The sequence below is a fragment of the Mixophyes fleayi genome, chromosome 4 (assembly GCF_038048845.1).
Source record: "Mixophyes fleayi isolate aMixFle1 chromosome 4, aMixFle1.hap1, whole genome shotgun sequence".
NCBI lineage: Eukaryota > Metazoa > Chordata > Amphibia > Anura > Limnodynastidae > Mixophyes > Mixophyes fleayi.
Window position 1 is genome coordinate 327,075,716 of NC_134405.1, and position 18,973 is coordinate 327,094,688.

The following is an 18,973-nucleotide window of genomic DNA, read 5'->3' on the forward strand; positions in this document are numbered from 1 at the left end:
CACCATTCACAGATCAGCTAAGTTCTATTTCTCCGTTACTTTCATATATTGAACTGTCGCTGTAACCAGTAACTCACCTGTTGCTTGAATCATTATTTGTGGATCAGCTAAGTTCTAATGTATGTCTGCCTCTGTTTGAACTGTCGCTGTGTCAATGATTTGCCTGCTATGCTCTGAGTTATTACCTACGGATCAGCTAAGTTCTATTTCACCATTGTTCTTGTCTGAACTGCCGCTGTACCAGTTGGTTCACCCACCATATTCTGAATTACCACTTTGGACCAGCTAGTTCTATCTTTGTCTCTACTTTCGTTGAACTGTTGCTGCATTAGTGATTCTCCGCAGTCACTTGAGCTATTTATCTCTCTCCATTACAGTTTATATTGAACTGTTGCTACATCAGAGTTTCTTCTGCTGTTGCCCGGAGTTACTAATTACGGATCAGCTAGTTCTATCTCATCATCACCATCATCTGGACTGTTGCTGTATTAGTTATTCTGCTGTTTCCCTGGGTTACCAATTACGGATCAGCTAGTTCTATCTCATCATCAGCATCATCTGGACTGTTGCTGTATTAGTTATTCTGCTGTTGCCCGGAGTTACCAATTACTGATCAGCCAGTTCTATTTCATCATCAATTCCATCTGAACTATTGCTGTATTGTTTATCTGTGATTGCTCTGTTTTGCCAGCTACGGATCAGTCAGCCCTAATCCAGTATCTCTGTGGTTCAACAATATTGTATCAATATTCACTTGCAGTAGCCCTCATCTATATCATGTTCCAGTATTTCCATCATTTGTATTGCCACTGAACCAAAGGCTATTAAACTTTTGCTTCCATTATCTCTCTGACTGTCTGTTACCAACCCTGTTGTTTCAAAGGATATGCGACAGCATCTCTTAGCACTGGTCGAACAGCAAGATAATACACAATGCCAACTTCTCCAGTGCCTCCAGACTCTTGCTGGTCGTCTTGATACGCTTCAAACAACTCAACCTGTTGTCTCTGTTTCTCCTCCTGAGCAACCTCTTTATCACCAGGCCTCTGCTGCAACTTCTTCCACACTCCTAATTTATGCTCCTTCAAGTGGGTACTCAAAACTCATCTTTTCCTCAAAGCCTACCAGCCATCCACCTAACCTTCTATTTATACTTAAATACTGCACCCTCTCTCACCCCCCCTCTCTTTAGGATATAAGCTCTCATGAGCAGGGCCCTCATTCATCTTGTTTCTCTACCTATCTTCTGCTCCTAATTCACTATGCAAGCTATGTTTGGAGTGTTTGAAGCATATTTTGTTTAATGTTTGGTATAATTTTACCCTGTATGGTCTAATGTCTTTCTCTGTACGGTGCTGCAGAATTTTTGTGGTGCCCTATCAATAAAGACTAATAATAATAATATTAATAATAATCATTTTCTGTGTGACTGCTGAAGATTTTTATAAGGGAAAACTGATTTACATTGCAATGTATTATAATAATGTATTATAAAAGCACTTTGTTAAACTCTTGTTGACTGTTGATTAGCACTGAGTATCAAATACCATTTGTTGTGCCTTTGTTATTTAGTTATCTGAATTGCACTCTATTCACCAATCTGTATGACATGCTACTTACAATGTTGTGTTGTATTATAAATTTGCAAAGCAGATGCAGGCACTATTATTGGCTACATGTAGTTTCCATCCTTGAATACTGTAAACAAGCTTATATACTGATGCAGGCTCTCTGATTGGCAACATGTGGTTTCCACAGCACGGTAGCTCAGTGGTTAGCACTTCTGCTTCACAGCACTGGTGTCATGAGTTGAATCCCGACCATGGCCTTATCTATGTGGGGTTTGTATGTTCTCCCCGTGTTTGCGTGGGTTTCCTCCAGGTACTCCAGTTTCCTCCCACTCTCCAAAAACATACTAATAGATTAATTGGCTGCTAATAAATTGACCCTAGTCTGTGTCTGTGTGTGTATATTAGGGAATTTAGACTGTAAGCTCCAATGGGGCAGGGACTGATGTGAGCGAGTTCTCTGCACAGAGTTGCGGAATCAGTGGCGCTATATAAATAGCTAATGATGACTACTGTAAAAAAGCTTATATGGTGACGTGTAAGAAAATCATCTAAAACACTCTCTTCCATATGTTAAAATGGTATAAATAGTGTACACTTTGAAGCATCATTTCAATTAAGCATCTCTTAAAACAAATATTAAAACAAAAAAATCATCAGACTTACGTAATAACATCATGCAATTAGCACAGAGGTGCTGAAACCTAGATACTAACCAGAGATTATATTTTTTATCAGTTTTATGCTTCAAAACTAAAAAAAATAAATAATATCTGGTTGGTTGCAGAAGGTTACATCACATCTGTGCTTCTTGTACAATTTTTTTATACGCCTGGTTGGTTTTTATTTTGAAATAAGTTATTTTCCAGTATAACGCCCCATTATGTAGAAACGCGACTTCATTTTCTGAGTCACTAAATTTATATTTTTCTCCGGTCATTCCACAGTCCTAGGGGGTAACTGACCTATATTAATGAACGCATGCTAGGACAGGGCTGATTTTAGATGATTTTACTACAGCAGAGATAAGTATGTATTCATGTTATTATTTTTGTCATACTTGCTACCATTGAATGCAATTTTCATGGAGCAGTCTTTATATTTGTTGCCTGAGTTGTGGTTTTGGCAAAATTAGAGCACTAATGGATGGATCAGTGGCGTGGCTAACTTGTACCCCATGACCCCCTCCCCCCCAGGAACATTGAGTGTACGGTAGCCCATTCTTGCACAACTGGCGCAGCGAGCAGGAAAGAAAACTGTACAAAACCAAGTTCCTTCCATGAATTAACACGGACATGTAAGAAATATCACTAATTGTGTTATCTGAAGGTCAGCCCAGAGAATAGCAACCAACACCAGCAATTCCTAGTCATGTAATATGTCTATGGGTCCCATTGATAATTTCATGTTGAATAGGCAGATTTTGTCTGCCTATTCGATAATTTTCATCCAAATTAACTTTATTTTGCCCAATAATCATCATAGGCTAGGATAGAACATCTGGTGGGCAGTTGTTAATCATAAAGTGACCACACTGCAAATGCCCCCTGCAATTCAGCATTTTTCCCTCTGTCACGCGCAGTGGCGGATCCAGGGGGGGGGGGGGGCGATCGGGGCAGCAAAAAGCTAGGTCCCAGCCGCCAATTAAAACGAGAGGGGCGGGGCTAAGCGCGAGCAGGGGGCGTGGCTAAATGTGGGCCAGCCAATCAGAGTGGTCCCAGCCGGCGACCGCAATGGGAGGGGGCGGGGTCAATCGCGGGTGGAAGGCGGGGTTAACGCAGGCCAGCCAATCAGAGCAAAGGAGGGGCGTGATTATGCAAAATCGCCCCCCCTAAACATAAAGTCTAGATCCGCCCCTGGTCACTCGTAGCCCCAAATGACCAGATCTTCTCCAGACCTATGGCCAAACTGGTCCCTGATGTAGTGATTTGGTGACCAGGCCAATAGTATTAGAGAACTGCTAGGCTGACTTCTGTGCAATTTCGGTCTTTAGAAAAGTGAAATAATTTTTCGACCATACAGACCACTTTTTTTAATTACAGAGATGCCTCAACGCAGCATTTTTATTAGGAAAGCAAAATGAAGATTTAAAAGATTGAAAACAATCAAAAACTCAATGGTTGTGGTTATAACAAAATAAGAAACCAGTTACATAATGTAATCTGATACATGGCGAATTAGTAGTCTTGTATTTGCTATAAAACTGTGAGATGGAAAAATACATTTGAAGTAAAATGAAATTAGTGTTACTGCTGTTGTACATGTTTGGGATAATATCCGTTATCTGGATTATCCATACGCCGCAGTTCAATCTCTGTCCAAGGTTTGGTTCCTTGGGTCACCCTGAGCCTCATTCATAACTACAGAGAGATTCAACGAGAAAGATTGTGTTAAACAGCAGATAACACAGACATTAGCGTTGCATGCACATTCAGGGCAATATACTATTACACAGGTTATTATTATTGGATTAATGGGGTAATACAGTGGCTCAGTGGTTAGCACTTGGGGTTGGGTACGCTTGAACGATGTCTAGAAATCCGACAGCAACAAGCCCTCCAAATAAAATCCGAATTGCTGAAAATCCGATTGCAAAATAAACACACTTACCTGAAACCCGACGCTGCAGATCTCTGACGGCACCGGGATGCTGACAGCAAATTCTTCCGAATGGACGGGTCTTGGGCGCTGCAGCTTCACGTCATCGGGACCTCTGTCAATGTTAATTTAATGTCGGGACCACTCTGGTTAAGTGTTTAAAGACTTAACCAGAGTGGTCCCAACATTGGCGCTTTAAATTAACATTGACAGAGGTCCCGATGACGTGAAGCTGCAGCGCCCAAGACCCGTCCATTCGGAAGAATTTGCTGTCAGCATCCCGGTGCCGTCAGAGATCTGCAGCGTCGGGTTTCAGGTAAGTGTGTTTATTTTGCAATCGGATTTTCAGCAATCCGGATATTATTTGGAGGGCTTCTCGCTGTCGGATTGGTGGTAATCGTTAAAAAGATTACCAATGAGCACTTCTGCCTCACAACGCTGGGGTCATGAGTTCAATTCCCAACCATGGCCTCATCTGTGTGAAGTTTGTATGTTCTCTGTGTGTTTGCGTGGCTTTCCTCCCACACTCCAAAAACATACTAGAAGGTTAAGTGGCTGCTATTAAATGGACCTTAGTCTCTCTTGGTCTGTGTATGTTAGGGAATTTAGACTGTAAGCTCCGATGGGGCAGGGACTGATGTGAGTTCTCTGTACAGCGCTGCGGAATTAGTGGCGCTATATAGAATATAGGTAGCCGATGATGATGATGATATGATGAATGACCAGGGGTCTACTTACACTATAAAGGAGCCGGTGCAACACTGTATAACTATAATTTGAAATTTTCATTGGGATAGTGTGCTTCATTGACAAACACAGCACATTTTTATCATATGCAATGAAGTAAAAAGCTTTGGAGTTCTTCCAATGAAACTTAGGTACAGCATAGGAACGAACTATTATAATAATGAACAAGGAGTACATTTATAACTCATAAGTAAATAACATTCTTCTACTCCTGCAGTGCCAGATTCTGTAGCTAGATAGAGACCGATGTATGTGCATCTACCGGCTGCTCAAACGAAATCATTGCTGCTTGTCCAGGAATTGTCACAGCGCTAAGAAGGTCTCACAGATGGGGAAATTCAATTGGCTACGATGTCCGGCTATGCACATTGCCAGCCATTAAAGTTAGGAACCGCCACTAATTTTACCTCGCAAACTCTATGGGCAGAGATTCCATCCTGAATATCGGCACAATGTGTCTCCATGGACTGTTCTGGAGACACCTTCTGCTGAATTGAATATCCCCCAGTGAGTGAGGCTGTTTATTTAATTTCCTGCCCTTCCTGCTTTACAGTGAATTGAAACACATAAAGTTGCTCCAATTTACTGTAAACCAAGGACAGTAGGAACACGAAACAGATTTGGAAGCAAGACATTTATGGTGCAGCAAAGAAAAAGGCATCGCCTCCTCCTGTTCTGACTGTCTAATTATTAAAAAAGAAACCCCTATTTTTGGTGAAGATAGCGCTTCTCCTTATTTAGCAAGGGCTTTTTGGGAAAAAGCTTCCTCATGCAAATAGGAAGCCTATTTAACAAGGATTGTGGGGGGAACATATCTTGCAGCAATCCTGCTATCACTATTGCCATCCCAGAATGGTGACAGCAGGTATATTCATAGAAAAAATGCTTTATTTATTTAAAAAAAGCATTTCTTCTAAGAGGAATGCCAGCATATTTTTCCAGTTCCACTGTGCATGCGTTGCACTGGCGAGCAGGGTCACGCATGTGCAAATGCATCCGGACCGGTTGGCGAGGCGATGAGGTTACTGGTGCTTCCAGACAGTATCACAGCACAGCTTACTATCACGCAGCTGCTCTGACGATATTTTCTTGGTAAATCGTAGCGGTAGGAGATTTTCTATCGCTGCGATAAATGGAAATAGAAAACTAGCCCTGTTGCCACATTTTAGTAAATTTACCTGTAAGTCTCACTTCTGTTACCAGTGTTCTGTGGCAGCACCTCTACCTTTTGTTGGCTGCAGAATTGCTGTATAGAAAACAACAACGCTATGGTGGTACCTAGACCAAGTCCATTGAGAGGGTGTCTGGGTAGTTGCCCACCTGTCCTTATTATAATGCTGATGATGGGTCTTGTATTTCCACATTTGCAGGAGAACCACCGATTGTCTGAGCATGGTTCCAGATAACAAGTTCTTAGGGCTAGATTTACTAAGCTGCGGGTTTGAAAAAGTGGGGATGTTGCCTATAGCAACCAATCAGATTCTAGCTGTCATTTTATAGAAAGTACTAAATAAATGAAAGCTAGAATCTGATTGGTTGCTATAGGCAACATCCCCACTTTTTCAAACCCGCAGCTTAGTAAATCTAGCCCTTAGTGTTAAATGGTATTTATGGATCATATCGGGGGTTATTTTTTTATTTACCTTCCTTTCTACTGTTGTGCCTGGAATCCATCTGCAGAAAACATTAGAGAAAACAAAAACATTCAGTCATTAAACTATGATTACAACTAAAAGGTCCATCCATATCCAGCCACAGACTCCAAATAGTGAAAGTAACTCTGGAGTGATGTGTCCGGAGTCCAGAGTGGTTCTAGACATCCTACTACCTGGGGCAACTACTAAAATGAAGCCCTTATTTTTCTTTACACAAATCAGCATAAACGTTTGTATTAGTGTAGCATACACCATGAAAATAAACAGTGTGACTTGAAATATTATTAGATCTTCCATCATGAAAGATAACAATCATTTTGACAAAAAGAAGCCATAAAGCCGAATGCACATAAATTCATGTGCTTGTGCGAATCCCAATCACTTACCCATTCCCCAGCCAATAATATCATCATGGAGGGCCTTTGGCTTCTCTATATATTCTCCCCCCATGCTGGGCCTCTTGTTTGCTGCACCAAATCACAGACGGGAAAGCTTTGCAGTCAGCGCCTAATTCATATGGTGCTTGCGCTGATTGGCCACAGGTCACTGCCCCCTTCGAAGTAACTTGACTCTTGGTCGTTACGTGGGAAGGACCCCTTGACCTGCTTTGTGTGGGCACATCATTGTGAGAAGGGGTGTAGTCCCTCTGTCGCCAGATTTAGCACCGGCCAATCGTAAAGGATTATATCTTGGGACCAGTGGTTTAATGGCAATTTGGCCTTCCACTGTTTGGTTTCTGCTATTAGTTGTTAGCTGACCCCCATTGCTTTCTCAGCCACCGTTCTTGTTTAATAAAATCTGTGACCCTTTGCCAAATTTATATCGGTGTCTGTGTGTTTATTTATTCATTTATAGTAATAAATCTGAACATGCGAGTGGGCTGTGGGTGTAATGAAATAGAGGCATAAACACTATGCAGTTTAAGATTATTGCTGGTTGTAGGCAGCCATCACTGAGCTATCACCAGAAGATGTATTTATAAATGCCCACTGTTTTTCATATTATATATAGCATTCATATTCTATGAAGGCCGTGTAAATATTCTCCTAAAATCAAAGATGCAGTAGAAAAACTATCAACATTTTATAATGCTGGAAGAGAAGATGGACAGTCACCTAAAATAGACTTAATTAATAATGATCTTTTTGTTGTTAGGTGGAGGAGGCCTCAGTGAGGCTATCTATATAGAGCTCTACATGCTGACCAGAAAATCATGTCCTGCACTGATGAGCCTTAACAACTGCAAAATAGTCTGTTGGTGGTAATACTGTGACTCCATGTGTAAAGCATTGACTTAAGAGCTGCTATGTGAATGGCATTTCCCAGAAGTTTATGCTCCTGAATAGGAGTGGTTTATTTGCACTTAAATGATGCATACTTGCCAACTGGGAGACTCACAAAATTCGGGTAGGTCTCTCGGACTCCCGGGAGAGCAGGCAAGTATCCCGCATACGACAACTTGCTCCTCAAAATGAAGTGATTTGCGTCATTTTGGCCCTCCCCCCACTACAAAAATGACGTTTTGTCGCGGGGCAGGGCCAAAATGATGCAATTCGCCATGCCCCGCCCCTCCCGCCATCCAACAACGCCCCCCTGCCCAGGATCTCCCGGAATTAAGTTTCCAACAGTTGGCAGGTATGAAATAATGTGACAATGGCCTTCTGTTCTGTGTAGGAAATACATTAGTAAATAAATGCAATTTATTTATATAAACTAATGCTAGGATTCATGTTTAAATGCACTTTTAAAAGATGAAGCATGTTATTTGTTGATGAAAGGCTCCTTATAACATACTGAGAAGGAACAACTTACCATCCTCTACTTCCAGACTTATTTCCTTTATCTTGTCATTGAACAGTCCGGGAATCTCCACACGGCAGCAGTACATGCCTTCGTCTTCCTTAGTCACTCTTGCGATGGTCAGAGACACATCCCCTTCCATTATGTCCTTCCTCAGTTTATATTTCTCTGACGCAGTCCAGGTCACTACTTCGCCGTCAGTCCAGACAATGGTATTGTCACATTTATTTAATGGACAACTGCCCCGTCCCCAACACATGGTGGTGGTACCTTCACTGACATTATATGTGCAGGGTAACGTCAGTGTATCACCGGCTAGCCCTGTCACCTGATCAACTGTGAAAATAGCAGAGACACAATTACTTCACAATTAATATGTTTCATTTAAAGGAGCAACATAAAAGAAGATTATTTCACTGCATGTTCAATACAGTGAAATAAAATATCATTTTTGCACAGATCATCATCGTCATCCTAATTTATTTAAATGGCGACACAGAATCTGCAGCGCCGCCCAATCAGCAAAAAATAAACAGAAAAAAAAGCAGATAAGTGACAAGAGAAACAATAGAATCAGTAAAAATAAATACAAAAGACTATAGAGAAAGCAGCTCCATAAGAAGACACAAAGGAAATATTACAAAGAGGATGATAGGAGATAGGAGGTAGGGATGATATAGTTGTGTGTAACATAAACTCATGGGCAATGATCATTTATTTCACTCTTAGATAACTTTAATTTATTGGCTTGTTTATGTCTTCCTATAAATTTTTATTTTGTTTACTTATGTGCTATCTATTTAACCAATAAATGTAAGTTATGTGAAGGTGGAGCCCTCACTGTATGTTCTCATCTAGGGTCCATGTTATCCTAACTTGGTCCTATCAATATGTACCACTGATGTGGTCAGTGTTAGATTATATTAGGGGTGGTAGAGCAGTAGGGGTCAGTGGGGGGCATGGATCTGCCCTCATCAGCCCTAGGACGGGCAATATACTGGTATTATAGTCATACTAGGGAGATAGATCTACAGGAGGAAGATTCTGGATGGAAGGGGAGAAGAGGAAGGGGAAGCTATAGCGGAGAGAAGGGAGGGGTGAAATTCATATGTCTGTGTAATATACAAACACAATCAAACAATCACAGGCCATCAATCACATTTAATCCACAAAAGTGTCAATGTGCCAATGTTTCGACCAGCTAGGGATCTTCTTCAGGACATGGAGTGCAGACTTGCACCTAGAGGCGCTCACTGCATTACATACAGCCCAGTGCTCCAGATCATCTCAATCCACCACTGCATTTGGCAGCCGGAACAGAACATGAGATCTACAGAGCTCATCGATCCCTATGAAGATCTCTAAAGGAAAGGCACATCAAGCTCCTTAATGGAAATGAAACATGGACACTTTCCCTGCGTAAAAAGTCTATGGGCTAGATTTACTAAGCTGCGGGTTTGAAAAAGTGGGGATGTTGCCTATAGCAACCAATCAGATTCTAGCTTTCATTTATTTAGTACCTTCTACAAAATGACAGCTAGACTCTGATTGGTTGCTATAGGCAACATCCCCACTTTTTCAAACCTGCAGCTTAGTAAATCTAGCCCTATGTGCCTTGGGTTATGTCTTTCTCTATAGGGATTATAAAAATCCCTAACATTCTCAAATAGAAAAGTTGGGCACATTAGGACATGTTCCAATCTGCTCAGACCACGTTCCAATTCACAAGATCCCACCTCTCCCGCACAGGGTTTGCAGAAGGTTATCCCCCCACCCCTCTTTTCATAACAGATAACCATGACCATTGGGAAGTGTGGGATAAATGAAACCTTTATGGTGAATTCGGTTAATCTGGACCCTTACAGTTTGCTAAAATATTATAGAATTATTTGTTTGCCATATTGCCTGGATTTATTAAATCTTTGGTTAATTTTGTGTCTTTGCAGTGACTGAGATAATAATGCCAGAGAAAATGGAGCGGGCACAAAAAAACAGAGAAACAGCCATGGCATATATAATTAGTTGTTGTAGTCGCTACAAGAGATACTGTACCATCATGGATCTGTAATCGGATTTCCTTCATTATATCATTGAACAGCCCAGAGACCTTCACGCGGCAGCAGTATACTCCTGCATCCTCCTCCGTTACACTAGGGATCGTGAGAGACACATTCCCGCTTTCGATGTTCCCTAGTAACTTGTATTTGTCAGATTCCCTCCAAGTCACTTTGTTGTCATCAGTAGTGAGGATCTCATTGAGGCAAGAGACTATTCCACAGCGCCCTCTCCCCCAACACGTAGGATGAAGGCCACCATCGCCTGAGTATGAACATGGTAACGTCAGTGTGTCCTTCAGCGATCCTCTCACCAGATACACTGTGAATACATTGAATAGAGAAGAGAAAAAAACAAATATTAGGACATGTACGGTCCTCTTTATGTCACAGACGTTGCTCCCAACCTGCCTGTTTCATTGTAATTGGCTATGTGCCATCAAGTAATCAATGTGGTCCTGGGGGTATATTTACTTAAGTGTGTGGGCTTGAAAAAGTGAAGATGTTGCCTATAGCAGATTCTAGTTATCATTTTGTAGAATGTACTAAATAAATGATAACTGGGATCTGATTGGTTGCTATAGGCAACAACTCCACTTTTTCAAACCCGCAGTTTAGTAAATATACCCCCTGGAGTCTGAATTTCTGCTTTCCTTCATCATATATGTTCTTTTGTGAAGCTTCAGAATAAATTTAAGAGTTGTTCTTCAGGTGTGTTTTTGCTACCACAGGTAGAATTTAATTTTCCCATTATATGGTAATAATCCAAAAAATGTACATCACAAAATGTGCCTGTCTTCAGTGGCGGACTATTATCTCAGAGGATGGACAATGGAGCTACAAGAGAACGGACCACTTCTCTGTTAATGCGACCCCCCCCCCCCACCCCTCAACCCCCAGTAAATTTTACTATGTGGCTCAGCTATTTAATGATCGGCTTCTGCCTGTCTGAATGCTTCCACGTAGATCCTTTGTTTGATGACTTGCGGAACTGCGGACTGACATGGGAAAGTGCACGACGGAAAGAATAAAAACTTGCCCTAGGTTATTTCTCAACCAGCTAGAATTAATTGATGGTAGTGATATGACAGACCCATATCATACCCATATAGGGTTAAACCCTATATTTTAATTTTCTATGTCCAGAAAGTATCAAAACATGACACAACCTCCTGAGTTTACCCACAGTGTGCACAGATGGATGATGGAATACTCATATGTCAGGCGGGCTGCATTTAGTATTTTGCAGTATATGTAGACTGTTCTTTTGTGGTGTTTTGTATGTATGTCACATTTTATTTTGTACCCATTTTATCTTTTATTTTGTGATATATTGGAATTATACTGTGTCAAAATAATCCCTGGATAAATAATGCATATATTGATTTTGTGAAGCCCATTTCATCTACAGACACTGTTTATTTCTCTGTATATATAACTGCGAGATAATCAATTTACCATCTTGTATCTTCAGTTCTACGTAATGCTTCAGGTCATTGAAGGGACCCGGGACCCTCACGCGGCAGCAGTACTTCCCTTCTTCATCCTTAGACACCCCCTTGATGGTCAGGGACACATCTCCCTCTCGGATGTTCCCCAATAACTGGTATCTCCCAGATTCGCTCCAGGTCACTGCGCTGCCATTGGTACTCAGGATGGGATTGGCACAGCCACTGAGTCCACAGCTGCCTTTACCCCAACACATCTCCTGTATGCCTTCTTTAACAGAGTATTTGCAAGGTAACCTCAATGTGTCACCCACCGAACCCCTCACAATTTTGTCTTTGGTCATGGCTGTGGAGAAAACAGAGTCATTAAACAAAACATGCTATGAGGCTTTTCTTTTAAGTAAATATTGATGCAAATGTAAGTTTTGGGATATCATTGGCTAGATTTATCAGACCTTCTAAAATGGAGAAGTGAAGGTGCTGCCCAGGGCAACCAATCAGATTTTAACTCTCATTTATCTACTACATTCTATTAAATGATAACTAGAATCTGATTGGTTGCTATGGGCAACACCTCCAGTTTGCCTTTTTAAAATGTTTGATTAGTTTAGCCCCTATTTCTATTTTAGTATGTTTCTTAATGATTAAAAAAAAAAGGAGTCAAGCACAATTCTATAATTATTTTGACTAAGGGGTAAATTTATCAAGCTGCAGGTTTGCAAAGGTCTACATGTTGCCTATAGCAACCAATCCGATTCTTGCTATCATTTTGTAGAATGTACTAAATAAATGATAACTAGAATCTTATTGGTTGCTATAAGCAACATCTCCACCTTTTCATAATATAATAAATATACCCCTAAACCTTCTTTTATTTTATGGATAGCAAAATAGTGACAGCTATGGGTTATAGGAAGGTACAACCCAGAGTATTGGGAGGATAGGCAATCTGCCAAAATCCAACATAATTGTTTACAGGGGTTAGCCAATTTGGAAATCTATTCTTAATTAAACATGCCCCACAGATAAAGAATATACCCTGGGAACCCCCTATATATTACCTGGGGTACATGTTTAATTAAATAGAGATTGGGAGCTACAATGACACATTTGTTAGTATTTGGCCATGGTGGAGTTTGTATGTTCTCCTCGTGTTGTTGCTACGGTTTCCCCCCAAAGTCCAAAAACCTACTGGTAGATTTATTAACATTTGGAAAAAATGGACTCTAATGTCTGTGATTGCTTTAAGGAATATAGACCGTAAGCCCCAATGTGGCAGGGACTGACCGATTCAATATTCTCTGGAAAGCATTGCGTAATATGGTGGCACTATATAAATAAACAATAATAAAAATTGTCCGTAAGTAAGCAAACCCTTTAAAATGGCTAAATCAAGTTGATAATTTCTTTGTGTAAAACGAAAGACGGGCACATCAGAACAGCTTTGGAGACAGGACTGAAAACTAGCAGCAATAAGCCTGTTTTGTGCATTTAGAACACAGTCAATGACACTGCTACATTTCAATGTTTTAAGGGGTTGACAACCTTCTAAAAAGCTAGATTGTGACATTATAGCGCTTTACACAAGGTTTTATTTTGGAATGTGGCAACCAGATTTACAAATGACGAAACTATAAGCACAGAACATTCGGTACCTGCACTCTGATTTCACCACGCTATATGGCTGCCAACATATTTTCTAAGGGATGTCCAATCTCTTTAGATGCAAAATTCAAGCACGCTATGATCTTTGCAGTAACCTTCCCAGACCTTTAACTAACGTCATTTTTAAAATAATTTGAGTAGACTCCCTTCAAATGACTCTTTCTAACATTACACAGTAGGTACACAGGTCAAGTAAAGGGTTATAGAGACTGGATGATCTAATTTTTTCAAAGTGGTTCTCAAACCAACGCTACGGCTTTAGATTTGAACATTTCCTAACCTGTCTGCGCTTAAACTGGCAGCACTTTATACTGGGTTTCCATGAGAAATCAAACTGAAACAGTAATGTCCGCTGCTTATATGCACTTTATAAAAATAAATACTATAAATTTAGCCATTTAATCTTGAAGAGGCAACATTTTATAGCTTAATTAATGTCTTTTAACTGTGAGCTGCTAACTCGAAATTTGAGCTGCTAATTCACCCATGGCAGCCGACCCCAAATCGAACTAGACGGAAAATCAAAATTGTCTGGTGCACAAATTCCCGGTTCTCGAACCAGTCATATTCCATTGATTTCTGTCCCCTTGTTATAATGTGATACAGCCCCAGTCTGTCCAGCACGGGGCTGAATTTCCTAGGCACCCTTGCCCTCTGGAAAACATCCCAGTGCTTTCAGCAATGGCGCCCTTCCCAACAACTATGGTCAGTACGGTAGCTAAGTGGTTAGCACTTCTGCCTCACAGCACTGGAGTCATGAGTTCGATTCCCAACCATGGTCCTATCTGTGTGGAGTTTGTATGTTCTCCCCGTGTTTGCGTGGGTTTCTTCCAGGTGCTTCGGTTTCCTCCCACACTCCAAAAACATACTAGTAGGTTAATTGGCTGCTATCAAAATTGACCCTAGTCTGTCTGTCTGTCTGTGTGTTAGGAAATTTAGATTGTAAGCTCCAATGGGGCAGGGACTGATTTGAATGAGTTCTCTGTACAGCATTGTAGAATTAGTGGCGCTATATAAATAAATGGTGATGATGATGATGGTCAGTGGGTGCTGGGGTAGTAGTTTTAAATAGTGAACAGTATTGTATTTTTCTATGTGGTCCCAGAAAGGCATGGCAGTCAGAAACTGCTTGGGCATGCCTGCGATGTAGAACTACAAGTGCCAGAATGCCTTGATTTGCCCTCTTGGGCCTGCTGGGACCTGTAGTGACAGATTGATTTTAAAAGTTTGGAAAATCGGGCTAGCGGACCAACATTTACTGAGGTCTCGGTGTGAAGTTAAGGGGATCACCATTTGGATCGTACAGAATACTGATTGTGAGCTTGTGGATGCTATATATAACTATACAGATAGGAAATATAACATTTTATTACAAATATGGTGCATCATTATTAAGGTAATTTAATGAGGAGGCAAGATAAATGGATAAATGGATTATAAGCACAACTTGTCCTTGATGCAAGGAATCTCAGTGATCACGGACAAATGTACACATCAACTCATACAACCAACTAGTTAATGACAATGGAAATAACTTACGTTCCTGTATCGCTACAGTTATCTCTTTCTTCAGTTCAAGGCCCAATCCTGGAATCTTCACAAAGCAGCAGTAACTTCCAGCATCGTTCAGCGCCACGTCACTGAGGGTGAGAGACACTTCTCCATTGGTTAGGTCACCTGAAAACGTGTATGCGGCACATTTGGTCCAAACCACTTTGGTTCCATTTACTTTGGCGACGGGATGGTTACAGCCGGAAGCTGAACAGCTTCCTCTACCCCAGCACATGACGGCTGGGTTCCTGGTTACAGGGTAGGCACAGGGTAAAACCAATGATTCACCCACTAACCCTGTTACCTGATAAGCTGAGATCAGGGCTGGGAGAGAGAAAAAAACAATTAAGGCAATTAATATGATATGAAACTATGAAGTGTCAATGCAAGTGAAGAATCCTCAATAGCATTTTAGTGAAGCGTTTACCACCCCAACAAAAGCATTACTCAAACTTTTATCCCATTAAACTTATTAATTAGAAGATCCTGGTGCATCATCCGGATTGTTTGCCGAGCTCTGTCTTCCAGCTAAGTCATCTCATGGCCACTGTCAGCATTTGGGTACATGTAGACCGTTGGGAAGCAGCTCTCCGGTAAGCACAGGCTATATTAGGTGATACTACACCTTTAAAAGACCACTAAGAATAAATGTATATTGTTTTATATATAAGCTGCTAATATATTTCACATTAGATTGAAGAGCCAATAAATTTGCCAGAAGATTTAACTATACTCCCCTATTCCTAAGGCTATATACTCATGAGCGGTTTTGCCCTATGCTGTACTCATTTCATTATTCATTCATTTTAAATGAACCTCAAAATAGTAATACCAGGAATCTGTTTTTTTCATATTCTCTAGAGCAGAAATAGGCCCCTGCTCGATTAATGCCATATTATACTTGGTATCAACTGCATGACAATAGAAATACTCTATACGTATATAAAACAAGAAGACATGTTGTCCTTAACACTGCATATCTGTGTGTATCTAGCAAAATGAAAGCACGCGGTGTTGGTTCATATTTTAATCAAAACTTTCAAGCCTGCATCCCAGCATCAAAGAGGTAGCTCGTTGCATGCAGGTCCTACACTACCTTATATACTTCAATCAGCATTAAAATGCAGTTAAAATCAGATAAAACAAAAAGACAGATGTTGTCAGCACTCGTCCTTCACACTGCATATCTGTGTGTATCTAGCAAAATGAAAACATGACGTGTTGGTTCATATTTTGATCAAACCATTTAAGCCTGCATCCCAGCATCAAAGAGGTAACTCATTGTATGCAGGTCCTACACTAACTTATATTCTTCAATCAGCATTAAATTCACTATATCTCCATATTCACTGCACTTTTTTTTTGCTGGATGGGCTGTCCAACAAGGGCATGGCATGGCTGCAGGGGTATTAAGGCAGGATGAGGACACGCGAATATGGTAATTATATTAATCATTACCATGCAACTTATTAGGTCGCCCCAACCTGTTTCAAATCCGTCACCTCCATTTTTAAGCAGAACTACAATCTATAATAACTAAATATTACATATAGTACGTTTCTGTACCAAAAAAAATAGAGAACAGGGGCCCTATGTATGTTTCCTGCTTACGTACCATTGTGTCTTCCACAATAGACCACATAAGCTAGTCATACAATGCTAGAAGGTCTATGCAATGCGTATAACCCACCTGAGCTCATCAGTAAGACTTTCAAAATTTGTTTGCTATAAAATATATTATTTTCTGCTCTGTAGTGATTCCATATAATATACTAGTGGACTAAATCATAGTGTAGGAGGACTGCTGTCCCAAGGTACATAGATAATTTAAAGTTGATCTAGTACATGCTCTACCCCAACTATAAATCTGTCCCCACATTTTAAATTTACTCCAATGCAACATGGGTTTGGTGCAAACTTACTCATTTTTTATACTTTTCTCTCCTTAATGACTCCTACAAGTTCAACCTTTACTGCATTTGAGTGAAATTGTCCTATATAGCATCCAAACACATTCATAGATTGAGTTTTATATGTGCAACTGAATGTTGCCCCCACATTAATACTAGACTTCCCTGATTTAACATAACTCCTAAACTAAACCCCCCAAATAATGTAATAGATTCTTAATTCTGGTTCCATTCCATCCACACCTGTCTAGTAGCAATGGCAGTGCAGACCGCAGGAGCAGAAAGGGAGCAGGTTGGTTCCTTTATTACAATTATCATATGCAAGTGTAGCTGTGTGCGTGTCCTATTACATAAATCTGCATCCAAAACAAACATGGCTTGATAGTTAAACTATGAAAGTAGAACTTTGGACAAGGATTTTCAACCCAGAACCCTTCACTTCCACCCCTCACACACACCAAAGATTTTATTATAAAAATTGCTCAGTAAGAGTTAAACATCTTGGAATATGCACAACAATAAATTATTCACTGAATTATTTGCTAATAAACTGGTACTGGTTAAAGGTTGCATTAAACATCAAATCAAAGATACTAGTCACATAATTTGTGCAAAGTATACATACGTAATCCACCTACCACATGCAAGTGTCCTGGATGCCCGTATATATGTGCCACTCCCTAGAACCCAGGCAGGCTTATTTACTAAAATTGCTGAAAAGTGCAAAATTGCACTAAAATCTTATCAACCAATCAGACATTTGCACAAGACAAAGGCTAATTGTTGATCAATTTCGAAGGTAGATTTGCACCATTGAGCAATGCATCATTGTGGTTGATTTACTGAACTCCCTAAAAATCTGCAGACCATTGTTATGTTCTTATTAGATATCGTACGAATAGTATTCATTTTGCAGTTAATTCTTAGGGGTAAATGTATCAATCGGTGGTTATATAAAACCATCGATTCTCAGTGGGGTTTTCCGTCAACATTTGTTTTTTAAATAACTGCCGATTGATACATTTACCCCTTAGAATCATAAAATGTAGGAAAGCACATTTACCCCCTTCTTTTCAACATATAGGAATATACAGGGTGACATAACTTGGTTATCGAGATAAGCGTAATACTTAGAAGTCTAATACAACCCAAAACTATATTTATTTCCCCCTTTAGTTCCTAAATCCTCTAGAGACCAAATCTATCTTCCCATATCTATCATCCTATATTTCCAGTTTACTTACCTGGGAATAAGAGCAGGAGCACAGATAACCATACTATGAACAGCCCCATCCTGTGTAATACTCTGGAGGAGGTTGACTGCAAAATAAGTAAATTTGAGTGGTGAGAGGTAGAGATATATATTTGGAAAAGGAAGAGGAAGGACATGTGGGGAAAATCAATTCCACATTGTGAAATTTGAAACTTCACATAAAAATAAATGATTACATGGTGAAAAACAACCGAATTTTGGGAATACTCCAGATAAATGCAAATTAGAGCAGCTATATTCACAAGCAGCACATCAGGAGTCGGGACAAGAGCAGGATTTTCATAGCTTAACTTTTCAGATACTTTGTTTTTTTACAACACACATTTACAGACTTACAATATTTATTCTGGCAGCAAAAAAGCTAAAGGCAAACATGCTTGACTCTTAGCATATGGCACAATCCAGCTACAACAGGCTAAAGAGCTGCAGGTATTTGCTAAATAATCTCTGCTCTTCCATTGTGCTTGTGAATCAGACCTACTTTAACTCTGCATTTTTGCTATGATCTTTACAATGGTTATTTTCAAATTGATAATGTTGTTAAAGAGAACTATTCACAAGTCATCAAACAAATGCGACACTCTTTCACAATTATATATATATATAGCGTCAGGATAGTCCACAGAGCTTTACTTGGAGTTACCAGACAGATAAGAGGTAAGAGGCTCCTGATTTCCAGCTCACGATCTATAGAACAATAGGGG

General features: G+C 40.2%; 1 protein-coding gene across 1 annotated transcript; it reads right to left on the reverse strand.

Moving 5' to 3' along the window:
• Positions 1-3,857: 3,857 nt before the first annotated feature.
• LOC142153048 (polymeric immunoglobulin receptor-like) lies at positions 3,858-18,349 on the reverse strand. The gene is made up of 7 exons (XM_075210299.1): positions 18,241-18,349; positions 15,075-15,410; positions 11,881-12,216; positions 10,421-10,744; positions 8,381-8,704; positions 6,557-6,587; positions 3,858-3,928 (listed from the first exon to the last, which is right to left on the reverse strand). The coding sequence occupies exons 1-6, from the start codon at positions 18,287-18,289 to the stop codon at positions 6,565-6,567; spliced, it is 1,392 nt and encodes a 463-aa protein (XP_075066400.1). The 5' UTR covers positions 18,290-18,349; the 3' UTR covers positions 3,858-3,928; positions 6,557-6,564.
• Positions 18,350-18,973: the final 624 nt, after the last annotated feature.